Genomic DNA, 25,036 nt, shown 5'->3' on the forward strand with positions numbered 1-25,036 from the left:
AACAACCCAGAATCAAACAGTGTGAAGGAGATGAAGTGCAGAATGCACATTTAATGCAGCAAAGTTAACCCAAAAAGAAAATTAGCTATGCCTTTCAAAAGAAAACATTATTAAAGGAAGTAAAATATAAAATGCACATTTAAAATAGCATAATTGGCAAGAGAATAGAAAATTATGATGTTGGCATCCGTATGTCTCAGGAGACAATGACAGAGTGAACCTTCAGGGGCAAAGTCAAAGCATTGGAGAGTTACAACGCCTGCTGTGACTGGAGAGACAGATAAGGGAGAGACATGTTTTATCACAGATGGGGCAGAAGAAGGCACCGGTTTTTGCAGAAGCATAGAGCATATCTGCTGCTGTTGCTGCCAATCCTGCCAAGAGTGGTTCATGGTGGGCAGCAGCGGTAGAAACTCAGGCTTGATGACCTGGATCTGTGCTAAGATGCAGCCCAGATGGTCTCTGGCCTCTTCAGCAGCCTCAGCTTTTGTAGCTGGAGTCAGTCCCGACTCTTCCCTCCCAGGCCACGTGGGAAAAAGTCTGCAAAGCAGGGAGCAGGTCTTCCATAGCCAAGATGGTACAGGATAATGCTACATTCCAGCACAAACCTAGGATCTATCAAGACTGGTTGACATAGAGCTTTAAGTGATAATAGGAACCAAAGACAAGCCCTGCTGGACCAGGCTAAAGACCCATCTAATCTATCTTCCTTTTCTCACAGTGGCCATCCTGATGCCTGTGAGAAGCTCACAAGCAGGACTTGAGAGCCACAGCACACTCCCCCCGTGGGATTTCCATCAACGGGGGTTCAGGGCCATGCTGCCTTCCTTGTGAAGGGAAATGGCAGAAGGGAAGGAAGACAAAGTTGAGAATGAACTTTGACCTGCAGGTGAGTGTCTACTTAGTGCCACTGAACTGCAACAGGAGATCATTTATAGCAAGTTGGCATTTTCATGTCAGCTTACCATCTTGTAAATTTCCTTAGTGTTTGATGGCTAATTCTCAAAACAGGAAGCAATAATTTAAAAGTACTGATTCATACCCAGTGTGATCAGAAACTTGATTTCTCTCAAGGTCTTTGTTCACATGCATTGGGTTATATTTGGAAAAGTGGATTGCTGCAGGGATAAATGGGTATGATTTGTTTTTCTTAGCTCCTCCAACAGAGTCCTTAAAAAAAAAAAAAGGCAAAACAGTTGCAAACACATGGATGACAATCTCATACTGCCCGGGTTCTGAGATCTTCTGGAGAGACCCTAGAGCATCCTATTAAATTGCAGCAGCTTAGCCTATGGGAGCTCAGCAAAGCCATGCCAAGTTTCTAGCCCATTTTGTGAATATGTATGAGATGGTGTTATGGGTTGATATGCAAGTCTGCTGTTTAGTTGCTGCTTCCGCCCTTCAGTTTCCTGTATGACTAGGTATTACAGGGAAGAGAGGCATTTTCTTATTTTGCACTGAGTTTTTGCAACTGGTGTTTGTAGATTAGATCTCTTTATTAAAATTCCTTTTCCACATGTACATCTGATATTCATGCACCAAGTTGAAAGAAAACAAGCTCCCCCCCCTCTCTCATTTTCTAACTGCTAATCTTTCCTGACAAGTTGAGAGCTGTTGACTGCAAGGTGGTTTGTTGAATCAAGATTCCACACTAAAAAATTTGGCGCCGCAGCATTAGTAATTGGAGTCTGAGCAAGCCCTACAAAAGCAGGCACACCCAGATTCTCTACCCACTTACCAGCATTCTTGCCACACCCAAGAGCAGGAGAAAACTCCCAACCAAGCCTTCAAATCTTGTAGCTTTAGGAGACAGTTCACCATCTTCCCCTTTTTTAAACCCTGGAGCTATAGATCTTGATTTTCATTGAAAATGGAGTTAGGTCAGGGTGACAAATCAATAAATGCTTGAGAAAGCACTCTGGTCCTGTACGTTTTGGAAATGAGAACAGAGAATGGTTCTTATGTGCTGTAAAATGTGGCTCAGATAAAATAATACACAACAGCATCTGAGAGTAAAGCACCAGTGTTTGCTAGTTGCTGTAAATGTAGTGCTCGGGTTAGGAAATGGTCTCATATCAGGTCAGGCTCCTTGTCCATCTAGCTCAGTATTGTCAGCTCTGAGGGAAGGCAGCTCAGCTCTCCAGGCTGAGAGTCTTTTGCATGTTTAGACCCAGAGACCTCCCCCCTAAATAAATTCACACAAATTTTAGTTTGGGTTTTTGGCAGAATTTAGGCCACAACTTTATTGATTACAGAAGGTGAGTGGTTGCACAGGCTCTGGTTCGACTAGCTCCCTGCACCCTTGCAGGCAGCGCTGACCCAGGGCACCAGCATAGGTCAGCCAATGGTGAACACCTGTGTAGGCGAAAAGCTGGGAACAGACTATGTTCACCACCCAGATGCTCCCCTGGACTCAGGTATGGGCACAACCCCCTCTCGAGGGTTGACCAAACCAGTTGAGTCCCTGGATTCCTTTAATGGAATACCCTTCACATAGGGATGGCAAGAGCGCTCTCCCATCCCTATCACCAGAACCAGTGCCTATCCACAACCTTACAAGTTGTGACGATTTGCTACACTGCAGGCAAAACCTAAATGGCAACAGCCAATCAGCCAAGTGGGGAAATTCCTGCTGTGCCCCTGTCCCAGCGACAGACGACACATGACGGCATAGCAAGGTCAGTCGCACAATGCCCTAAAATTAGGGAGAGGTAGGTGGGTGTTCTGAAGGCATGAGCTGAAAGAGGAAGCTCTGGGTCACATGCATGGGTATATATAGGTCCCTCAATCCATTTAGACTGCGCCCCATTGGCCAGGTTGAACCCAACATCAAGGTACCTTCCAATCGGGTGTTGTGGCTAACCCATCCAACCCACCCACAACACAGGAGGTCCGTCTCCAGGTCTCACCACAACACGTGCCGTCTTTTAGGGAGGACACGATCTGCCTCAGAGGTGGGAACATTTATTTCTTTTATTAGAACACCAAGATACACAAGCTAAAACTATATGCCAAAGACATCCACTCAGAATTAACAGGGTGCCTCTGAGCACATTCTGAGCCTAGAAATTTGTTTTCAGTGCCCGACCTGAATTGAACTCACAGTCTGAATTGAACATACTACTTCTTTATATATCCCCAGAGAACTAGAGGGCCGTTTGATAAGCTATTTGAAGTTCTGTTCCTATCCATGTTCTATTCCAACTGCTCATATATGGGAGGCCCTGAATTTTTTTAGAGTAGAGGTTGTTGTTGTTGTTTGCTGGTTCTCCTCCTGTGCCTTTTTCTGTTCTGATGTGACACCCAGAAACCTAAGCAAGTACAGCTGTTTCCAGCACAAGATGGAGCAGTGGGAAAGGTTATCTTCCTATGCTTAGTTTTTGCATATCCAGCAGATGCTTAAAGGCAAAGGAGCAGCGGCAGTAAGAAGTCGTCAACCCTATTTGAAAGCAGAAAAATGAACTGAAATGCAGGGCTTTTCCAGACGCTGGCTTTTCAGAGGGTGGAGTGGGGAAAGGCCACACAGTCATCAGTAATCCCTCAGTTATCCTACCTGATGACCTAATAGGTGCAGCTGTTATGAGGAAATCAGAATATCCCAGCAATCGGACCACAGGGTGGCAGAGTGCAATGTTTTATAGGGAGAAGTCCCTGGTTTAATACCTGACACCTCGCTGCATGTACAAATGCTCTGACTGGGTATAGGTACCTTCCTAGGTTTCACAAAATGTAAATGTAATTGTTACAAAACAGCTGACCAGTGGCGGAGCAAGCTGATTGGGCACCTGGGGTGGCGCGTGTGCCCTGTGTCCATGGGGGCAGGGTCAGCCACCCATGGGGTGAGCTGGGGCAGGATGCTCCAAGGGGGCCCTCAAGGAGTCCGCCTGTCTCCTCCCACTCAGCAGCCTTACAGCTGAGGGGGAGGTGGCGGGCGGACCGTTTGGGGCAGCTTGGAGCCTGCAGGCACCCAAGCCACTGTGTCACTCCCAGGAGAGACACTTGGCTTGGGCGTGCTGCAGACCCGCGGTGAGTGCCGCCCAGCATTTTGTCATCCCCCACAGTGGTGACACCCGGGGTGGACTGCCCCCACCGCCCCCTTCCTCCGCCCCTGCAGCTGACCCCCTTTTTGCTCTAGAAAGCACAACTGCCCTCCATCCACCCAAAAATGCTTTTGGATTATACAGTGCTATTTTTCTAGAAAAAGAGATGCCAGAACTCACCATATTTCTCCATAGGAGAAATAAATGCACGCTGGACACAATAGTGCTATCTGACCAACTGAATATGCAATAAGGGCAGAGCTTCTTTTTCAAAGAGTTGTGTGCCATTAGGCTGCGTAATTCAAATGAATAAGAAATGAAATTCAGTCTAATGAATACTGAGTAAGTCACCTAAAGAAATGCACCTTTTTATTTTCACCATAGCCATTGCTCTTTTCCTTGAATGAACTGGACATTTGAATGAGATTGCCAGAAAAAATGTGGCTGCATATTTTATGAGCACTGTTCACATGAAATATTACTCCTAAATAAGTGAAATGTGACCCATCTCTCATTTTGGATCAAGAGTTACTTGACTCAGAGTAACCTTGTTGAGACCAAACTCCTGAGGACATAATTCCTTTTCATTTATTTCATTTCGGACCTTTCACTCAAAGGAAGAGCCTTGGATAGGGATGCACAAATCTGTCAGTTTTCTTTTCTTTCACTTTCTCATCTTTCCAGTCTTAGATTCAGTTTTCCACATTTCTGCCTCAGCTTGTGATTTTATTTTATTTTATTGAAAACTTCCCCCATCCTGAAAATTCACCAGCCTTTTTGTTCAAATTTCTCCTGTTTATACAAGCAGTTCCCCCTAATATAATGCATGTTATATATGGTTTTTCACTAATATGTTCAATTTATTGTACATATTCCCCTAACAGACACATTTTTGTATAATGCAGAACTGCATTTTGAGAAGTGTGACTTTAGAATGAAAGCTCTGCATTCTGGAAAGTGTGAATTAATCCTAACTGCACCAAATTACTCCATCTCTTGGGTGGTTTTAAAAAACCAATATTCTTTTGAAAAGATTTACTTTAGAGTTACGGATTCCCTTACTTATGGGTACAACAAAGCAAAACCAAACTGCTCTCTTCCTGCTGTTTTAAAAGTTACTGTGACATATTTTATTGAATTTATGTCCTTTTCTTAGTGGATGAAAAAATCCATAGTTCACATCGGTGAATAAACATGTGCTCATTGTCTAGGAGGTATAATGAGTTATATTGTAAATGGGTGTGTCTGTCTGAAGAGATCATTGAATCACTCCTTGTATCATTATTACTACACCCACAACAGCTTACTTCCCCAGGTGAGGCGTGTTTAAAATCAGAGATTGAAAGCACAAGAGGCCAGGTGTGGGATTCATGTTGACCCCAGCGAGCAAGAGGAGGAAAAATCCCAGAGAAGAAGCAGGTATGTTCTACAGAGTGTGGGATTGGGAGCTGTACATTATCCCACTTGGCACAGCTTCTGTGGCACAACGGAATTCTGTATTTTAGTTGAGAAACTGCTATTGTGCTTCTAGCAGGCTGTCGATTCGTGATTGTGAGGATTTAGTTACAAAGCTTGCATTGTTTAGTCAAGTTTTGAATCAGTTATTCTAGGATGCTTGCAACATTTCCAGAAAGGTTAAGGGGGATTTTGCTATCCAGAATGAAGTAGACAAAAATAAAAATAAAATAAAATAAAGATAAATGCTGGGAACAATAGCACACGCTGCAGGTAAAAGTTGAGAAAGTAGCTTGCTTGCTGTGTCGATTGACATTTAAGAGTTATCTGTTTACCATGTGTTTGTAGACTGATTTGTAAAAGAGAGCTTCAGAGGCAGCAAATTAGTCAGTCTCTGAAAAATAAGGTTCTCCAAAGTCCATGTGGAAATTTAGGAGGTTTTTTTGTTCCCCAGAGAGAATAGAATGAAAGAACTCAGCTGCAGTTGATTAGTGCTTCGGAGAGAGTCTTATCTTTTATGTATTCAAAGAGGCTTTATGCAAATGCAAATAGGCAAAAGGTGAACTGAGAAGAAGCTATTATGTCCCTAAGCTAAAGAGGGCATCTTTGAAATAGCCACATTTTAGAATCAGTCTCTCACGCGAGCAAGCTGGGCAGTGAATATTAGGCTATGCATAACTTTGGCCTAGTTTTGCATAGGGTGCACAGAAATGCAGATGTGAGCCATATGAATTGCACTGTCAGTCTTATATTAGATGTATGTCAAAGTGCAACTGAATGCACAGTCAGCACTACAGAAAACTTTTATTACTGATCCTATTGTTCCATTTGCATCTTCAGCGTTAGGAATGAGCTGTGTCCCATAAATCATTGTTTCTGAATTTAAAGGGGGTTAATGCTGATATGTTCCCAGGCAGCTGACAGTTTTTCCATGACTGCATTTCCCCATTCACTGCCATGAAGAAGGCATTTGTGTTATATATATGTGCTTGTCTGTCTATCTGTCTATCAAGTGCTTTTTTCTGAAAAAATGTTTAGGGGTACTCTCATTTTCCTACTCGTATTGAAATACTGCCCCTCAATGAGGCCAAACCCACAAGATGTTTAGGGATATGCCCCCCCAAAGCACTGTATCTATCTGTCTGTCTATCTATCTATCTTGCACAAAGCTGTCTCCACCACTGAAGGGACTAGATAGCGGTCTTGGCTAGAGGAGGCCTGTGTGACAATGTGCATTTTATCCCTTCCATCTGCTTCCTTCTGCATTGAGTTTGCACTTCTTTACATTGCAGAAGCAACCACAGTGAAATGGCATAATTGCAGACCAGTGGTGCAAAGCTGGTAATCAGAGATAAATTAATCGGTTGAGGGATTGTCCTTTTCTGTGTCTTCATCTGTGCCACTGAATTTATGCTTTACATTCATTTCAGGTGAATTTTTAGCGTTCCGAAATCTCAGCATCATGTGGATATTTCTTTTTTTCCTGGGTAAGTGTTGGCATTCTAAGCATGCATCTACCGAAAAGAAAATGAAGTCTTTGAGATTTGTTTTTCGTGAACAGCACAGAGGTGAAATCAGTTGTCCAAGATGGTTGGATATAATCTCTAACTGAAACTGGTTAAAAATTGTATGCATTCTACTAAAGACCACTCACAATAAGTACTTGGTGTTAAGATAGGGACAACCCCAACCTTGGTATCTGCCAAAATCAAAATATGCTACTGAGTAGTAGGCTGGGGCAGAAATTATAGATGTACTGTGGTAGCAGACTGTGTAGCAGGGCAGAGGCGCTTACCTGACCTCCTGGCAGGTGAGTCGCTGCTGCTTACCAGGAGGGGGACGCGGGTGGTGCTGTGGTCTAAACCACTGAGCCTCTTGGGCTTGCCAATCAGAAGGTCAGAGGTTCGATTCCCTGCAGCGAGGTGAGCTGTTGCTCTGTCCCAGCTCCTGCCAACCTAGCAGTTTGAAAGCACGCCAGTGCAAGTAGATAAATAGGTACTGCTGCGGCGGGAAGGTAAACGGTGTTTCCGTGCGCTCTGGTTTCCACCACAGTGTTGTGCCAGAAGCAGTTTAGTCATGCTGGCCACATGACCTGGGAAGCTGTCTGTGGACAAACGCCAGCTCCCTCGGCCAGAAAGCTAGATGAGCGCTGCAACCCCATAGTTGCCTTTGACTGGACTTAACTGTCCAGGGGTCCTTTACCCTTTAGCTTTTTTTACCAGGAGGGGGAAAGGGGCTGTGAGGTTACTGTGGTGAAAACACACAAGAGAACACGCAGTCTTAGTGGAGGGATAGCTCAGTTGGTAGAGCATGAGACTATTAATCTCAGGGCCATGGATTCAAGTGAAATATTCCTGCATTGCAGGAGTTGGACTAGATGAACCTGAGGGTCCCTTCCAATGCTACAATTCTATGAATCTATGAATGATCAGCATATTACTCGTATCAGTTAAAAAGATCGGTGGCTGTTTGACATAATAGCATAAATAGTGCTTTTGAGTATTTAAGGTAGATACATTATCTCACTAATCCTTACAACAACCCTTTAAGGTGGTCAGTACTGAAGAGACCTGTACATATTGCAGATGAGGGGCAAACGTGCCCAGTCCTGTACATGTCTAATCAGAAGTAAGCCCTGTTTAGTCAACTGGGGCTTACTCCCAGGATGGGCGTCTGAGTGACCACCTTGATGCCATTGAGTCCACAGCAGGAAGTGAGATTTCACATAATTGCTTCTAATTTCTAGTTACCGGTAATTCACAACCATACTACACCAGCTGTTACGTTATCTCTGACGGCTTCTGGGAAACCAGCAGGTTTTATGTTGCTATGATGATTTTTTAATCTCCTTTTGTCTTTATTAACTGAAATTTGGTTCTTGTTTCATTCTAGCTTCACCACACCTCCTGGCTGCCCAGTCTACCTGCTTGCATGGGGCTTGTTACCCACCTGTGCGAGACCTTCTGGTAGGAAGAATCCATCACTTGAAAGCCTCCTCTACCTGTGGACTTGTCCAACCGGAAACTTACTGCACTCCATATGGGGAAGTACGTATGGCATAAGTAGCTTTTATTCGCACAGGAAAGGTACATTGGCTGTCATTTCGTGTTCGCCACTGAACAGAAATTGCAGTATTTAAACACTAAGGGGCCTCCTCAACTTCCCAGAATATGCAATGCCTGGTTGCAGAGAAGTATCAGAATTTTAATCAGGCTTAAAGGCAAGGAGTAAAAACGTTAGATATCTCCCATAGGCTTCAGTTCTCCTCCATAACACATCTGACAGGGGCCAAGTTACATGTTGCAACAAGCAACAATGTTCTGTATGCCTTTTCTGCTTTGATTGGTGCCCTTATTTGGTCAGTCCCTATGTGCCTCAGCATCAGGGGAAATTTAGGCTCCTCATGTTAACTGTATTCATACAGCGGCGTAGCGTGAGTTGTCAGCACCCGGGGCAACGCAAGTAATTTGCGCCCCCCCAACCCCTAACCTGCGAGTTGCCGCAGGCGCTGCCGCGCAAACAACGCTGCTTGCCCGGAGGAGGATGGAGGCAGAAGCAGCCGCCGCCTGTGGCTGGGCCGAGGGGATGGCGGCGGCGGCGGCAGGGTGCAGAGGCTGCCCGTGCCCGGCCAGGAGTCGGTGGCGGCGTCGGCGCTGCTGCAGCGGCTGCTCCTCCTGCGAGCAGTGAGCGGAGCGCAGCCACAGCGACGGCGGGGGGCGCGCGCGCTAGGGCGCAAGGCTGGCGGTGGTGGCGGGGAGCCCGGCGGAGGAAGGAACTTGTCCCTTCCCTCTGGACTCGCGCCCCCCCAGATGTTGCGCCCGGTGTGGTCGGCACCCCTGGCACCCCCCACGCTACGCCACTGTATTCATATCTTTTTGTTTGTGTGTTTTGCCCTTGCTCATTGAATGTCAGAGACATTCAATTTTTACCTGTAGGAGTTTCTTGATTTAGGGCCTATGAGCACAGAGGTGGTTTTTCGCAAAAATAATAATTACGTAATTTATATCCTGCACATTCCAAATAAATTTATGTTCTCAGGATACCCAACAGAGTTGTAATTTAAAAATAAATAAATAATGTGTGCAAACAGATTTAGCAAATGGAAACTAAAATGGCTCATTCAATGAGATAGTATCAAGCAGGTCTGAGTTAAAGAATGCTTACATTAGCAGTTCTGGAAAGCCTGGGAAATTAGAAATGTTTTCCCATGGCACTTGAATGATAGCAGTGAGGTCTTTAGGTGGGCCTTCTTTGAAAAGGGCGTTATAATACCACTCTCTCCGGTCACAACAAACAAAAATTCAGATGGCAGGTGATGGAACAGAAATCATTAGCTAAAGTGGTGCTTGAGGTTAAGAACAGTTTCAGGTTAAGAACGGACCTCTGGAATGAATTAAGTACTTAACTCCAAGGTACGACTGTAGATCAATAGGAGAGAAGCCACTTTTTCCATGAAATGAAGAATTCCACCAGGTACATTTCCACTTTGCACGCAAAATGATGCCCCCTGGATTTGAGAGGACCTGGACATGGCAACCATCTTCCGACTTGGCATGCACCAGCCACTTGCTCTGTATCAGCTCTGCAGTTTAATAGGTCAGTGCTGTGAAGACAAAGTGGCAACAGTTTCATCATCCATCTGCCCTTCCTCCTTGTTTTGGGCCCCAAGCTTCCTGGTGTACTGTTAATGAGGCTGTGTATCACGTTCCTCACTTTTGTGCCAAACGGTGGAAAAGTTTTAAAGTCCTTTTTTTTTTTTTTGCAACCTCTGCACAGGGTATGGGAGGAGGGGCTGCATTAGCTTGCTTGCTTTCCTCACACTCTGCCCTGCTGGCCAATGTGCACTGTCTGAGTCTGGTGCCAATCAGAGAAGTGTCCCAAAGTGTGTGTTTTGTGTCCCAGAGTCTTTTGCAATCCTGGTAAGTTCCGTGCTGATGGAAGCACTCCAATCCCGAGCCTCTCGTCTGCTGCCTTTGCTTTGGCTGTGATTCCCTCTAACCTTTATACTTTGTACCCCCACAGAGGCAGCCTCTCACCCAGGACTAGGCAAAGTGCAGCCTCCACTTCCACAATTGCAAATTATGCAAAAGGGGGCATTAATCCTGATCAGTGATTTGGAGGTGCTTGACCTCAGACTCTGGCTTGCCAAGAGATAAATCTTGGGTCCTATTAGAATCCTACATTATTTTCCATCTCTTTCTCATTCTGGGTCAATAAAAATGTGTTGCCAAGGTTGCCACTGGCAAGGCTGCTATGCATTTAACAGCCATGGGACAGGCAGAGGTTTAACTGGTGATGTTTTTTTCTAGCACACAGAGTCATGAGGAGGTGTTCTTCAGTTGAAATTCTGTCTGTTCTGCTCCTTAATTAAGGAAAAAACCCTTTTAACTGCACTTTTTAACAAAGGTTTTTAAAGCAGTTTCTAATCTTAGAGAGTAGTAAAAACCAGTCAAACATCCAGTTTAAAGGGTAGCTGGCTATAACTTAAAGTGAATTTGTTTTTATTGTGTATTATGTGTTAAATTGTTGTGACTCATCCCAATGCAATAAGGAGTGGGATAAAAATCTCCCTTATTTTATCTTCACAACAACCCTGTGAGGTAAATTTTAGGCTGAGAAATACCGGCTGTCACAGGGGCATTCAGTGTGGATTGTGGCTGAACAGGGATTTGAGGTCTCCTCAGTCTCCACTGAGGTCTCCTCAGTCTCCACTCAGCACTCTAACTACTTAGGGTTAGGGTTAGGGTTAAAGGGATGAGAGCCCTCCCAGAAAAAAGTGGCAGCTCTGGGGGCAGATTATCGAGCTGACTGAAATCATATAATTAACCTCCTTCTGGTACCTGCTGTAATGGTGCCTCTGTAATAGGCATGGTGCCTCTGACTGTCTTTCAAATAGTGGTGGGAGCATTAAAATATTACAGTATGATAGCATTTTGGATAGTTTCAGCGGCAGGGAGGGAAAAGAGCTAAGAGGCTGGTTGAAATATTCCATTTTCAATCTTTATGTGAAGTGCCTTCCACAGTTCCAGTTTTTTATGGTGAGGCAGATAATCTTGGAGGCTTATACATGAACTCGCCAGTCTAACTTTCCTCAGCGTTTATTATATGAGAGGCCTTGGTTATTAAGACTGCTGTTTGCATTAGGTCAAGGACATCAGACTCTCTCACCATTATCTTGCCTGGCAGTGAGGGGGCTATTAATACACGATAATCACAAAGAGTGAGAAGATGCTTTTATCATCTGAGATATGGCAGGATAAGAGAACTATGTCCGTGTGTATATATATATATATACACACACACACACACACACACACACACACGGTAAGCCAAGGAAAGTGTCAGGTACTGTCTGTGGGGCCTAACATACTTCAGTTACTGCCCAGGGATCGGCAAGGTTTATCTTGCTTGGGCTGGATCGGTCCTGCGGAGATCCCTCTGTGGGCTGGAGTGTGTGTGTGTGCCTGTGTGCCCACGATTTCTGGCATCTGCACAGATGTGACTTCTGGTGCCGCGGAAGCGAGCCCCCATTCCGCCTTGCGCTGGTTTAGCGCAGCACGTGAGCGGGTGGCTCGGTTTGGGAGCAGCTTGTGGGCTGGTCAAACGACCTCTGTGGGCTGCTCTCAGCCCATGGACCTTAGGTTGCTGACCCCTGGTTACTGCCCTAAGCCTGCTTACAAGTCCTATGGAACTCAGCGGAACCTACTTCTGAGTAAACAGGCTGAGGACAAGATTATAAATCATAAAAGAAACAGGTGAGTTACGGCAAAAGAGTTACAGCAACTTTTCAAGACTGGTAGAGGTGGTACTATACGTAGCTATTAAGCAACTATTCATACTTGTTCTTCTTCCTTGGCTTTTATCATAAGTCAGAATGGTATAGTGGTTAGATTGTTGGTCTAAGACTGGGAAGAGCTGGGTTTTGATCCCCACACAGCCATGAAGCTCAGTGGGTGACCCTAGGTCAGTCACTCTTTCTCAGCCTGACCCTCTTTGCTGGGTTATTGTGAAAAGAAAACACGAGAAGGGGGGCATGTGCACTGCCCTAAGATGCTTGAAGTAAGGGCAGAATCTAAAAAAAGTGTAATGTCAGAGCTGGGTGAAAGCGACCTCAATTTCTCCAGCCTCTCCAGAAGCCACAAATTTGTGGGTGTCAATTTTGCTGGATATTATCCAGAGATAAGAAACATTTTAAACATTTTAAACACCCACTTTTATAAAAAAACAAACAAACAAACAAACCTGTGTCTCATGAAACCTCATATAGGTTATTAATATTTCCATTTTATGAATATTGAACTGAGGCATGCAGATAGGGATATTCTGAAAGCCTTTTCAAGTTTCACTTGTTTTGTGGAAAAACATGGCTTCAACTGGCATACTCCAGATCACAGAATTGGGAGCTTCCAGTAACAGCAACAAACCTTTCCACTAGGGCATTCCTTGCTTGCATCACCTTTTTACAGGGATGTGCTGTAACCTGTACAGTTCAAATCCTTGCCGGCATTTCCTGGCCTTTCCATTTGTCATCTGTTAAGGCTGTTGGTTTTCTGCAGAAGCCCATAATCTTCATGTGTGTTTCTTTGGAGTGGTAAGGAGACAGCACTGTTCAGCCCAGCATTCACATAAGAATGGCTGGCTGGTGTGTTGTGGTTTCTCCAATCTGTTGCTTGAGCAGTCCCCCCCCCAGGTTTCTTATGAAGAAGGGGGAGAAAAGGCTGAGTGAACAAGTCTCTGAGATGAGCGCTTGCACGTTTGCCAAATGAAATAGGAGTTAGGGTGATTGCTTCATCAGATTCAAGCAGCACCACTCTCTAGATTTTGATTGCAACTTGCTACTAATTCTTCAGATTCTGTCCAGTCAGGGAAAATACTAGGGTACACACCAAAAACTGCTTTTGGCATTGGGTAGAATTTGCTGATTGGACTTACTGTGGTTGGATGTGGATGATGAGGGATTTGTTGAGTGATTGATTATATATCTATGCTACTTTTCATTCAAATGAATCCCAAAGCAGCTTACGATAACATGACAGAACATAATAGAACATCACAAATACAGCATAAATCTCATAGAACAATCAACAAATCATAGTAAAACAATCAGTCTATAAAACTATGTTAATAAAGCAACAACTAAAAAAATAAGCTAAATATGACAATTAAAGCCAAAGTCATGTTATACGATTAACAAATTGATACAGCAGTTAAAAACTGTAAAACAATATAAAAAAATAGCAACCGAAATATAAACTGAGCACTGCTTCAAAAGTCTGCTTAGCCATTAAACTCAGAGGGAGACCTTTGGCGAGTCACAAACTCAGTTTGTTTGTTCTCAGTTGTACTTGTTTCTGTAAGGGGAAAATATTATGCTACCCTGAGCTTCTTGGAAGGGTGATGGGGTATGAACGTGATAAATAAGCACAGGATTGACTTTTGAGTTGTAGTCAGAGAGATGAAAATAGGTGAAACTATTTGTGAGTGGGTGGGTGTGTCTCTTAAACATCACCAATAAAAGAGGAGAAAAGAGAAAACAGTTTTGCATAAAATTTGCCTGTGCTAATTGATATGTATAGATGTAAATTTAGAAATATTACTATAATTTAAATCGAATGAATCTCACCATAGTGGAGAGATTGTGATTGGGGATCTTTTCTGCATGTTCAGTCAGTTGCCCAGTACTGAAAGCTCAGCTGATGGTCAATTTCAATGCCCCTGCTCTCACTTCTTATGGTTCTTTATCTATACATTAAATTGGATTTGGATTGGACAGCTCTTACAGAGGACACAGGGCCACCCTGAGCAGAACAGTTGTCTGAAGGAACTGAAAAACTGGTAACAACTTATGTGTGTAAATGATAATAATAAGATAGGCTGGTTTTTCAAAAGACCTTCAGGCACTTAAGCTGTCCTGGTGCCCCTCCTGGCTGTGGTGGCACTGCTGTTCACCAGAACTGTGACAGAGCACATAGGTTGCGGGGGGGGGGCACCAAGTTGGCAGCAGTGGCAGGTGCAAGTGTGCCAGAGAGTGGTCCCAGAGAGTGGCAGCACCACTGCAGCTGGAGGATGGGGCAGCGGTGATGCCTCACCTCATGCAGCGTGACTGAACCTAAGTTGATACTTTGCAGGGAATCAGGACTGCTACCTTTCTCCTTATTTAAGTCCCATCCTTTGCAGCTGTATGACTTATTTTACTTCAGATAATGCCATGCTACCTTTCAGGGCGAAGCCCTTCTGAGGTGCCTCACACACCTAGCAAAGTCTTTGGGCTAAGATATGGCTGTTTTTAAGCCTGATACCAAGCAAATTTACCTTTCAAAGTTCATACGGTGACTATATATGCATGCACTGTTACAGTACGTACTGTGTGAGTCATTCCACTCTGGCACATCGATTAGCGGTTTACATACACAAAGTGTGCACTGTTACTAATTTCCTGCTGCCCTCAAATGCTCCTACCTCGTATATGTTTGTTTAAGGCATATGCTGTTAACTTGATTATTAGATCAGCTGGTAAATCTGACTTTTAATCAGGGGAAAGCAGCAAACTAAATGGTATAATGTTGATTTAAACAGCTTGATTTATACAGTCCATTGCTCTTGAAAGGACGGCGCTTGTGTCCTTGCACGGCATCTCTTAAAAATGTCAGCCTATAAATCGCATAACAGGGCCCTCATGGGATTGGTTCCAGACGGAGCTGAAATCATTATGGCATGCAGAGTTAAGATCAATTCCAGCATTTTTAAAGGTACTTGAGTTAAGATTACAGGCTGTTTCCCCATTCTCTGTGCAACATACTGGGAACGGGCCAAGCTCATTCTTCTAATTTAAGTGAGGCCTTGTCAACATCACTGTGTTAGAGGCAGTATCTCTAAATGGGCATGCCAAAGCTGCAAAATAAGTTTTCCACAGGCACTGTGCATGAGCGATATGTTTCAAGGTGGGGCTGAGACGAGACTGTGTGGCTACAGGTATGTGTCAGGGAGTTTAATCTTTTTTACGGTAGTGGAATAACCAAGAATGCATGGTGTATAGTTGGTGAACATAAGAATAGCCTGCCGGATCAGGCCAGTGGCCCATCTGGTCCAGCATCTTGTTCCCACAGGGGCCAACCAGTTGCCAATGGGGCACCTGCAAGCAGGACATGAGTGCAACAGCATCCTGCCCACCTGTGATTCCCAGCTGCTCATATTCAGAGGCATGGCTCCTCTGACAGTGACAACATGGAACTAGATCTAGAACTAGAGGACAATAGGGAGCTTGTAGTCTTCCAGCTGTAGCTGGACTACATTTGTAGACCCCTACCACCCCTGGCCACTGGCCATGCTCACTGGGGCTAAGGGGAGTTGGAGTCCCACAACATCTGGAAGGCCATAGGTTCCCCAAGGTTGGATCAGGGGGTCCCTCTGGACTGTTGTTTATTTGCAGGAGTAGTCTGCAACATGTCATTGATAGAACGCAGCAGTGGTGGAGTGTTTAAGAGGTTCCTGTTAGAATGGTTCCTGTTCACTCACTACTTGGTTTTGCAGTTTTGTCTGACAGCAGGTGAACAAAGAAACATGGCTATACATTTTGCACAGCAATAACTGTTTCTCTCATGCTCCAGCCTAAGAACTCCAGCACCTCATGATATATTTGGCGGCGGGGGGGGGGGAGACTTCTGCCATTTGTTATGTTGAGCTTTTAGGAATGCATGCTTATCACTGAAAGAATATTTCAAATTACTCAGTATCACTTTATAAGCACCCAGCTATATTCAGGGTTGAGCAGATATTGTACATTCCTGGGGCTAGTATCAATTTCCTGGAAATCTTGTGTGTAATTTTCTCTCTTGCCTCTGTCCATTTCATACAGCGAGAACTGCTTTTGTTGTCACATGACATTTTTCCTACAGGGATATAATTTTCTGTTCAGCGAAAAGTATGTGTGCATGACAGTACACATGTTTTATAATAAACATGCATGCTGGGAAACTAGTTAGTACCTTGACTTTTTTTTTTAAAAAAAAGCAATGGTAGCTATGGGGAGGGAATTAATGGGATAATATAACATCATCTTTGACACCCTGGATGGCATTCTTGGCCAACACTCCCCTTTCTTCGCAGAGATGCAAAGTATCTGAGAGCTCTATTTTGGGAGCTGTCTTGTATGATGCGACTTGATGCTATATTTTAACTGGACTTAGGCATATAAAAAGAGTATTGTGTAACCCAGCTTTAATGGATGACCTTGCTCTGGCTGAAATATAATTCCTCACAGTCCAGATCCTGCCAATTCTTGATAGATCTTTTCACTCTCTCTTTTTCCGAAAGTCTTAAGTAGCATCTCAGCTCCTCCCTGACACATTGAAGCCAACAGTAAACAGTTCCATTAATAGCACAAATGTAAGGCCATAGAAATCTTCAATTTGAGAAGCTGGTTATTGACAGGCTGGGATTGAGAGATAAGGCCAAATACGTGACCATGAAGTGCCCCAACCAAGCACCAAAGGTTTACACATGGGCTTTCTCATGCTAGAGGAAGCAGGATGGAAGGGTAGCTTTGCTGAGATGTTGCAATTCCCCCTTCGGTTTAATATGCACCCACATGTTCCATTAACTGGAGAGACTATACATATATTTACTCACTAAGTCAACTTAATATTCTCTCCTTGAGGCAAATGACCTTCCTTCAGTTCCAAGGTCACTGGGATAAACAATGTGCAAGTTCATCTGAGGAAACAGGCCTCTGTGGAAGTGCACAATGTGGGTGGGGGTGAGTGTTTTTTGCAGCAGCTCAGCTATTTGCCTTGCATTATAATGCAAGTGATCTGCTACAGAGAGGCACATAATGCAAAAAGCACCCAAACAGTCACACATAAAACTGCTATAAGGAGCTTGTATGAACTTTGTACTTGGACTAAAGCTGCTTGCATTCATTCCTCCTCCTGCCTCTCTCCTCACTGCTTGACTGCATGTTTAATTAGGGTTTAATTGGGAAGAGCCCCAGTTTGGTTTGGGATTCAGCCAAATTGGGGGTACAGCCCTGCTGTTTTATCCTGAGTATAGTTCTGCTGCTTCATGTCTGGCTTTCAGGAATTTCAGCTTTTCCTGAAATGTTCTTACCTTACTGGGTATTCCTTTGCCACATTTTTACACAGGACGTTTGTTTGTTCTTTAAAATATGCTTTCCTCTTGGCTGCCTATTTTGCAGTACCACAGCAATTGATTTGCCAGCTAGCCAGAAAAGAACAACAACAACAACCCTGGCCTAGTCTGTCCCTCCTGGGCTTTTTGCTGGCATCTGATATATAGAAAATCAGCCCTGGAGTCTTTTCATAGCATGGAGCTAAATATTATCACAGGCTAAATTGCTGCAGCTCAAATTGCTCTTAAAGGGACAGTGTAAAAACTGGTGAAACCTCACAGAGCTCTCTTTCACCCCCTGCCCAATTTGTTTACATCTCAGATGCTGGGGAGCATGGCTATATGCCCCGCAGAGCCCTCCTTTTGAAAGTTCCTCTATTTGAAGGGCTGTCCAATCCATGTCCACCTTTATAGAAAAAGAACCTGATTTCTGGTCAGACCAAAGTGCTGGGGGTGAATGGGGCAAAATATGCAGCCATGCAACTTGCTCAGTGTTGAACTTGCTCTAAGACTATGTATCTTATGATGCAGTGTTATCTCAATGCAAAAGAAAAAATTAGGGGCCCAACATTCAGCTGGAAGACAAAGTAGTGAATTATGAGGGTGGAGCTGGATGAATTCCATGGATCTGTCCATGGTAATCCACTCCTTGCTGCAAGCATGATGATCTAACTGTCTTGATGGTTCTGACTCATCACCTCACAGACATTTATCTGCTCAGCTGGACATACAACCTAGAATTAAGGTACCTGCATGAACAAGAATACTTTTTCACAGTTTTCCCCCTATTCAGAAGTGGACTCTATGCGTGGAATTTATAACCTTTGAAAACCAAGCCTTTTACATCACTTTCAGATCTTTAAAGCCTGGTTGTCCCCCCCCCCCCCGCACTGCAAATTAGAGCTGTGATTTGCAACTGGGGAGGTTTGGGGCCTGGGGGAAGCCCTCCTTCTCCATGCCATTTCCGTCTCCCATATCTCCCTTCCCCTGATTGCTTTCCCTTGAATTTAGGTTCAACACTCAAGCCTGCCCTGAAAACATGGATCTAGAGTGGGTGTGGGGAACCTCGCCCTCTGGGTGCTGCTGAACTACAACTCAACTGGACATACAACCTAGGGTCAAGGTACCTGCATGAGCATGAATACGTTTTCACCCTGGCCATGTTTGCTAGGGCTGATGGGTGTTGTAGGTCAGCAGCATCTGAAGGACCAAAGGTTCCTCACTCCTAAAAGTAGGCTGGTAGGAGTGTTACTGCTAGGTCTATAAATTTGCATAGGAGAAACAAATAGCCTGGCATGAGGCTCAAGTGCACTGTGCAGTTCTTCTAATCATAGGTTACATCTGAGATGGAGAACCTGTGGACCACAGCTCCTGTCATCCATGGCCACTGGCTGATAGGAGTTGGAGCCCAGTAACATCTGGAGAGTGCCAGGTGCCCCATCTCTGGGTTAGGCAAACACTTGGAGAGAAAATAGGCAATGTAAAGGACTGAATAGGCAATGAGTGATATATTATATTGCACCCTTCCCATGGGATCTCTTGGTTCCAACTGGTTACCAAAGGCAACAGAATGAAAGAAGTTGACAAATGTTCCCCACTATTCCTTATCTCCTGGTGATAGGGAAGAGTAGAGGACATTGGTTCAGGAGATCTCCACCATTTTTCTCATGAGTAGGCCCTTGCTTCTCTGTTCCTGGCAAGGGGACTAGCCAGCAGCTTCATGTCCTCTCCTTCCTGGGTCAGCTGCAAGAAAAACACAACTTCCTGTGGCCTCTGTGGTTAGGCTGCTGAGCCCTCCACGGTTTGAGTTGTTTCACCTCCTTGATCCTCTTGCCCTAATGTGGGCTCAATTCCTGTGTCCCATAGCCTCAGTACAGTGGGAATACTGTTTCCTGAGCCTACCCTTCATATGGTCATAGAGATTGTGCCCTGTTCATTTAGCCACAACCACACTTGACCCCGAATAAGTGGCGAGTAAGGGATTTGTGCATTTCTGTCAAATGTCAGCCTTCCCAATTGTGATGTGTCCATTATATCTGGCAGCCAAAGCACTTGGTAGATATCTTCCAAAGCAGGGTGACCTTCAGTTCAGCCAAAATGAAATCCATAGTTTTAGTTTCCAGGGCAGGGACCCTATCTTCCCAGAGGAACTTTGAGACACACACCTCCTCATGAAAGCTGCAGTTTCAACAATGGACAGAAAATATCCTCCAAAGCAGTGGAAAGGTTACACAGCTTGCTCAAGAAAGCAAACGTCCCATGCGTCTGCCCCCAGTGTTAATTTTAGCCTCCCCAAATATTGAAAAAGAGCACAATTTCGACACTGTGGTGGGTTGCCACATGAAATGATTATTTCAGGGTCCAAGTGTTTCAGTGTCTCGGCATGGAGGCATCCAAACTTGGTAGGCAGCACATCTGGCATTAGCATGATCTTGATTTGAGGGAACGCAAGGTCCTGCTGGAATTCTAGCAAACTTTTTGCACAGTATATTGTGCTAAGCAAAAACGGGCAAGATTTTGAAGGGTTCCATGTTTCTGAGAGAGCCTGGGAGAAGGACAATCTCCCTTGGTGTTTCAGTACATACCTTGTTCACGTTTCCTTGAGGGAAACACATACAACAATGGCAGGAGCAGGGGTTTAAAACTGTAAGGAGGAACCAGTGATGGGAGCAATCTTCAGCTATTGTCCTGCTCCATTTCCTCCAGCCGGTCTGTGTTTCACCTGTGGCCAGGTGAAAGCTGCTGGCACCAGAGGAAGAGATGAAGCATTGAAGGCTGTGCTGGATGGTACCTGCACATTTCTGAGCTCATTGCACATCGTGCTGGAATGCTGGAAACAGCATACAAAACCCTGGATCATCAAGACCACGTGCAAGCTAAGAGTTGCATCCCAGCATCCTCTGTGATATTATAGGACCAGAGTAGACAACATGGTGCCCTCCACACACTGTAGAGTCCAACTCTCATTAGCTCCAGCCAGCATGGTCAGGGATGGTGGGATTTGTAGTGTGGCAGCATTTGGACAGTACTATGCTGGCTATCCTTGTTGTAGGGGATGCTGGGGTATATCACCCCTAGCTAGCAAGGCCAGAGCTCAGGGATGATGGGAGTTGTAGTCCAACAACATCTGGGGACCCACAGGTTGAGAACAGCTGCTCCAGTGCATAGAATGTGGCAAAAAAATATGTTTATAGCAGAAGTCCGTCTTTCCTTACAGGAAACTCCATAGTATTGCGGGACATGCCATAGGTATGGAGTTCAGAGGGAACTGGGGCAGCTTTGATAGTAAATTAAAACGGATTGGGTTAGATAAGAGTATGCTAGATGAAAGGTTCCTGTCCTAAATATGAACCTTGTAACAGGTATTGCTGAGCAATGATGAATGAGCTGAGGGTCCATTATATTGAACCTCTGCACCTGTGTAAAGGCCATAGACTTCTATGTGTGTGACCTTGGGCCAGTTTTAGTCCCTACCTCACAGGGCTGTTGTGCAGATGAAATGGGTGGAGAACTTTGAGCTCCATGGATGAAAGGTAGGATATAAAAATGTAATCAATAAATAGGCATCTGCTAAGTCACTAGATAGCCTGGTTGGTGTTGTTTTTTTAAAAAAAATTCTTTAAAGAGTCAGGACTTAACCGGATCTGTCATCTTTTAGTATTTGTTTGCCAAGTTGGGACTGAAGTCTCTCTAAGCCATTTGTGCACAAAACCATTAGGGGATATCCAGGCCTGGCCTGCTTCTTGAATTACTCACTCCAGCTGAGGGATGACATTTGCTCGGCTTGACTTTCCACCCAGTAACCTTTCACCGACTGAAGCTGCCTAACCTCTGCTTGACTCTTTTTTGGGGGAGAGGGTGTTAAAGGGTCTAGGTTCAAACTATCTTGAGATTTAGATAAAGGTTCCTTTGTTTGCCCAAATGAAACATCCCACCACAAAAGCCTGACCAACCGCTGCAAAGTTGGGTACTTGTGGCTAACCTTCTGCTGCATGGCAAATATTGTCACAGGGACATTTTGGGCGGTCTGAAGACTTCTCTGATTAAATTGAAGGTGCAAATTTAATCTTTTGTACCAAACAAAGGATATAAACTGGTGAGCCAGAATGTACTGTTCTCCTTTGTGTTTAGGGGGATCTGAAGTTGAGCAAATACTAAGTGGCCACATGTGAAACTGGGGGAAAGAAGTCCATTTTCACCATAATTGAACAGTGGGTGTTCACCCCTTGATCTGAAGCCCATTCTTTTTCTACTCTGTCATCCTTTAAACTAGGCAACTAGTAAAGTGGCTCTATAACTTCAAGGCATGTTCTGTTTTTTGTTTTAAAAAATCTGTTTCTTGACAAGCTTGACATTTCTTGACAAGCTGTCCAAATTTCAGAGTGTAGCAGTGGTTACAACCCATGTCTTTCTACCCTTTTGCTCATGCCCTTGGACCTCATTCTCCGCATCAGGGATAGGGAGCATGTGACTCCCCTGATGTTGCTGGACTACAATTCCCACATCCCTGACTATTGGCCATGCCACCTGGGACTGATGGGAGCTGAAGTCTAACAACACCGTGAGAGACTCCCCATTCCAGCTTTACACTCTAGAGCAGCCTTTCTCAACCTGTGGGTCCCCAGATAATGTTGAACTACAACTCCCATCACCCCTAGCTAGCAAGACCAGAGCTTAGGGATGATGAGAGTTGTAGTCCAACAACATCTGGGGACCCACAGATTGAGAACCACTGCTCTACAGTTTCCTTTATCTCTACTGTACAGTGGGCTATAGTATATTTTTGGCCAATAAGTAACAAACTTTAACCCCCAAAGCATCCCATGAAGAAGGATGTCAAATCTATCTGGCATAGCTTCAGCTCTTAGATCTACTTAGCATTGGTCTCCTGAATCTAGAGTTCCAGTAACGTAATCTCAGAGATATTGAACAACCCAAGAAGAAGGACATAGTGCCTAGTTGGTATTGATTTTTATTTTATTTAAAACATTACTATACTGCCCTTTATCAGTCAGGCAAGGATGGTACGCAACAAGGCAAAACAGTTCCAGGAAACTCGGCTGGTTAAAATACAGTAAAAATACACCAAGTGCTAAGATCTATTAAACTACGCTCTGCTTTTCTTGAGGTTTGAGTGGCATCCTTACTTGGACTCTTGGGACACCTTTGTTATGTTCAGTTTTAAGCTTTTTTATATGGTTGTGTGCACTTCTCTCTCTGTGTGTATGTGGTCCTCAACCTTCTGTCTCCAAAGTTTGGTGAAATTTTGATTTTTATAATGGAAAAAAAATGAGAGAGAGACATTGCAGACACCTTTGTAAATCAAGAAAATCTTTAATAAAAATACATTAACAAAATAATGGACATGAAAAGGAAAAGTTTCCACAGTGCAATAGCAGATTCCACGCTTTGCCTGCATGAAGTTCTAGGTTCAATGACTGACGTTCCCACATCAAAACAATATGGAGTATCAGGGCTAGGAAAAAACACTCCTGCTTTGCACCCTTGAGGGTCCTCAGCAGCAACAGGAGACACCACCATCACTAAGTTTATTAATTCAAATTCCCCACGAAAACCAAATGGCAGGTAAAAATGATAGAATACATGCAATTGGCAAAAATGACAGGGAGAGTTAGAGGATATTCGATGCAGAAGTTGAATAAAGAATGGATAGTATTTAAAGAGTACTTGAAAAATTGTAGTGATAACAAAAATCTCCGGGCAGACCTTGAGTGATTCTTGTAATATATTGGTGACAAATAATAGAACTTTTTGTAAAGAATTGAAAAAATAAAATAATAACAAGGCACTGTGGGTAAAATAACAAAATAATAAACAGTACAATGAGAATAATCTGAAGTATATTTTATTTATTCCATCTTTTGTCTTCTTGTTTTCTCCTTTTTCTTTTTTTTTTTGTAAAGTATGTGTATGTAGGTTGTATGTTTTATATTATTGTGTATTGATGTGTAGGTTGATGTTGATTGTTCAATAAAGTTCTATTTAATTTTTTTAAAAAATCAAAGTGAACAGTTTCTTCCTTTCTGGATTATCCAAGGTGCACTGTACGGCCGTGCACCTGACTTCTGAATTTACTTAAATTGAAATAAAGGTTTTTATGTTTATATCCCACATATCTCATAGAAGCCCATCACACCTCGCCCCCCCCCATGTCTTCTATCCAGGCATTGGCCAGACACTGACCTGCTTAGCTTTAGCAAGGTGTTGGCCTCATGGAAATCCCTTTTCCTAGGCACCCTAATCTGATAGTCACCTTTTGTTCTTTTTTAGTGGCAAATGAAATGTTGCCGATGTGATTCCAGAAAGCCTCATGTATTCAACAGTCACCGGGTAGAAAATGTCCTCTCTTCTGCAGGAAATACGCACTGGTGGCAATCCAAGAATGGTAAGCTTAGTGGGCCTTCAAGAAAACCAAACAAACAGTGTGGACATGCTCTGAACAATGTCTTGGTTGGATAGCACAGAATAGTAATGATAAGTTGAGTGGGGCAAGGGTTGTGTAGATTCAGCAAACAGGGCTTGGGTTTCAGTGGATTAAATGCAAAGGGGAAATGGATGACCTGACTAATGGGAAAATCCGTTTGCAATTTTGTTTTCACAACCTGCTATTCTAAAAACTGCTCTTTTCTGTCTCTTTAGATGAGAATCCTGTCTTTCTTCAACTAGATTTGGATAAAAAGTTCCAACTTGATAGCATCCTGATGGATTTCAGGGTATGTGAATAATAACTCTTACACTACAGTGGTACCTCAAGTTACATACGCTTCAGGTTACATACGCTTCAGATTACAGACTCTGCCAACCCAGAAATAGTGCCTCAGGTTAAGAACTTTGCTTCAGAAGGAGAACAGAAATCGCGTGGCGGCGGCACAGCAGCAGTGGGAGGCCCCATTAGCTAAAGTGGTGCTTCAGGTTAAGAACAGTTTCAGGTTAAGAACGGACCTCTGGAATGAATTAAGTATGTAATCAGAGGTACCACTGTATTTACTGGGGGTATAAACTTGGATTCAGATGGCCTTTGGAAGCTTAGCTGAATATTATCAGGACTTCAGATACGTTACATGCACCAGTGGTTTTCAACCAGTGTGCCATGGCACTCTGGAGTGCCTTGAATGGTGGTCAGGGGTGCCGCGGGCAACACTGCCCTCATTCCTTCTTTCCTTCCCTCTCTCTTCTGATGCCCTCTCGCTTCTCTGCCTCCCAAAGGCCTGTGTAGCTGTTTGTTGCAGCAGACCTGGCTACAAGCTTTGCAGCTGAATGGTGCCTCTGGGGCTGGTCAGGGGGTGCTGGTTGCCAGGAGCTGAGGCGGCATCAGAGTAAGCAAGCAAGTTGGGCAAGGGAGCCCAGCCAGCCAGTCCACCAGCCCTTGCTTTTGGGAATGGACAGACAAGTCC

The 25,036-nt window shown here is 44.2% G+C and overlaps 1 protein-coding gene across 1 annotated transcript in view; it reads left to right on the forward strand.

Annotated features, from left to right (window-relative positions):
- The first annotated feature begins 5,319 nt into the window (after positions 1–5,319).
- The window catches only part of LAMB3 (laminin subunit beta 3), a 46,666-nt gene continuing 26,949 nt past the window's right edge, over positions 5,320–25,036 (forward strand). The window contains exons 1-5 of the mRNA XM_081194580.1: positions 5,320–5,459; positions 6,926–6,982; positions 8,388–8,542; positions 23,913–24,027; positions 24,282–24,355. Coding sequence (XP_081050706.1) covers positions 5,411–5,459; positions 6,926–6,982; positions 8,388–8,542; positions 23,913–24,027; positions 24,282–24,355 — 450 coding nt within the window. The 5' untranslated portion in view covers positions 5,320–5,410. The remainder of the gene's footprint in view (positions 5,460–6,925; positions 6,983–8,387; positions 8,543–23,912; positions 24,028–24,281; positions 24,356–25,036) is intronic.

This window comes from Podarcis bocagei (assembly GCF_964188305.1).
Source record: "Podarcis bocagei genome assembly, chromosome: 5".
NCBI lineage: Eukaryota > Metazoa > Chordata > Lepidosauria > Squamata > Lacertidae > Podarcis > Podarcis bocagei.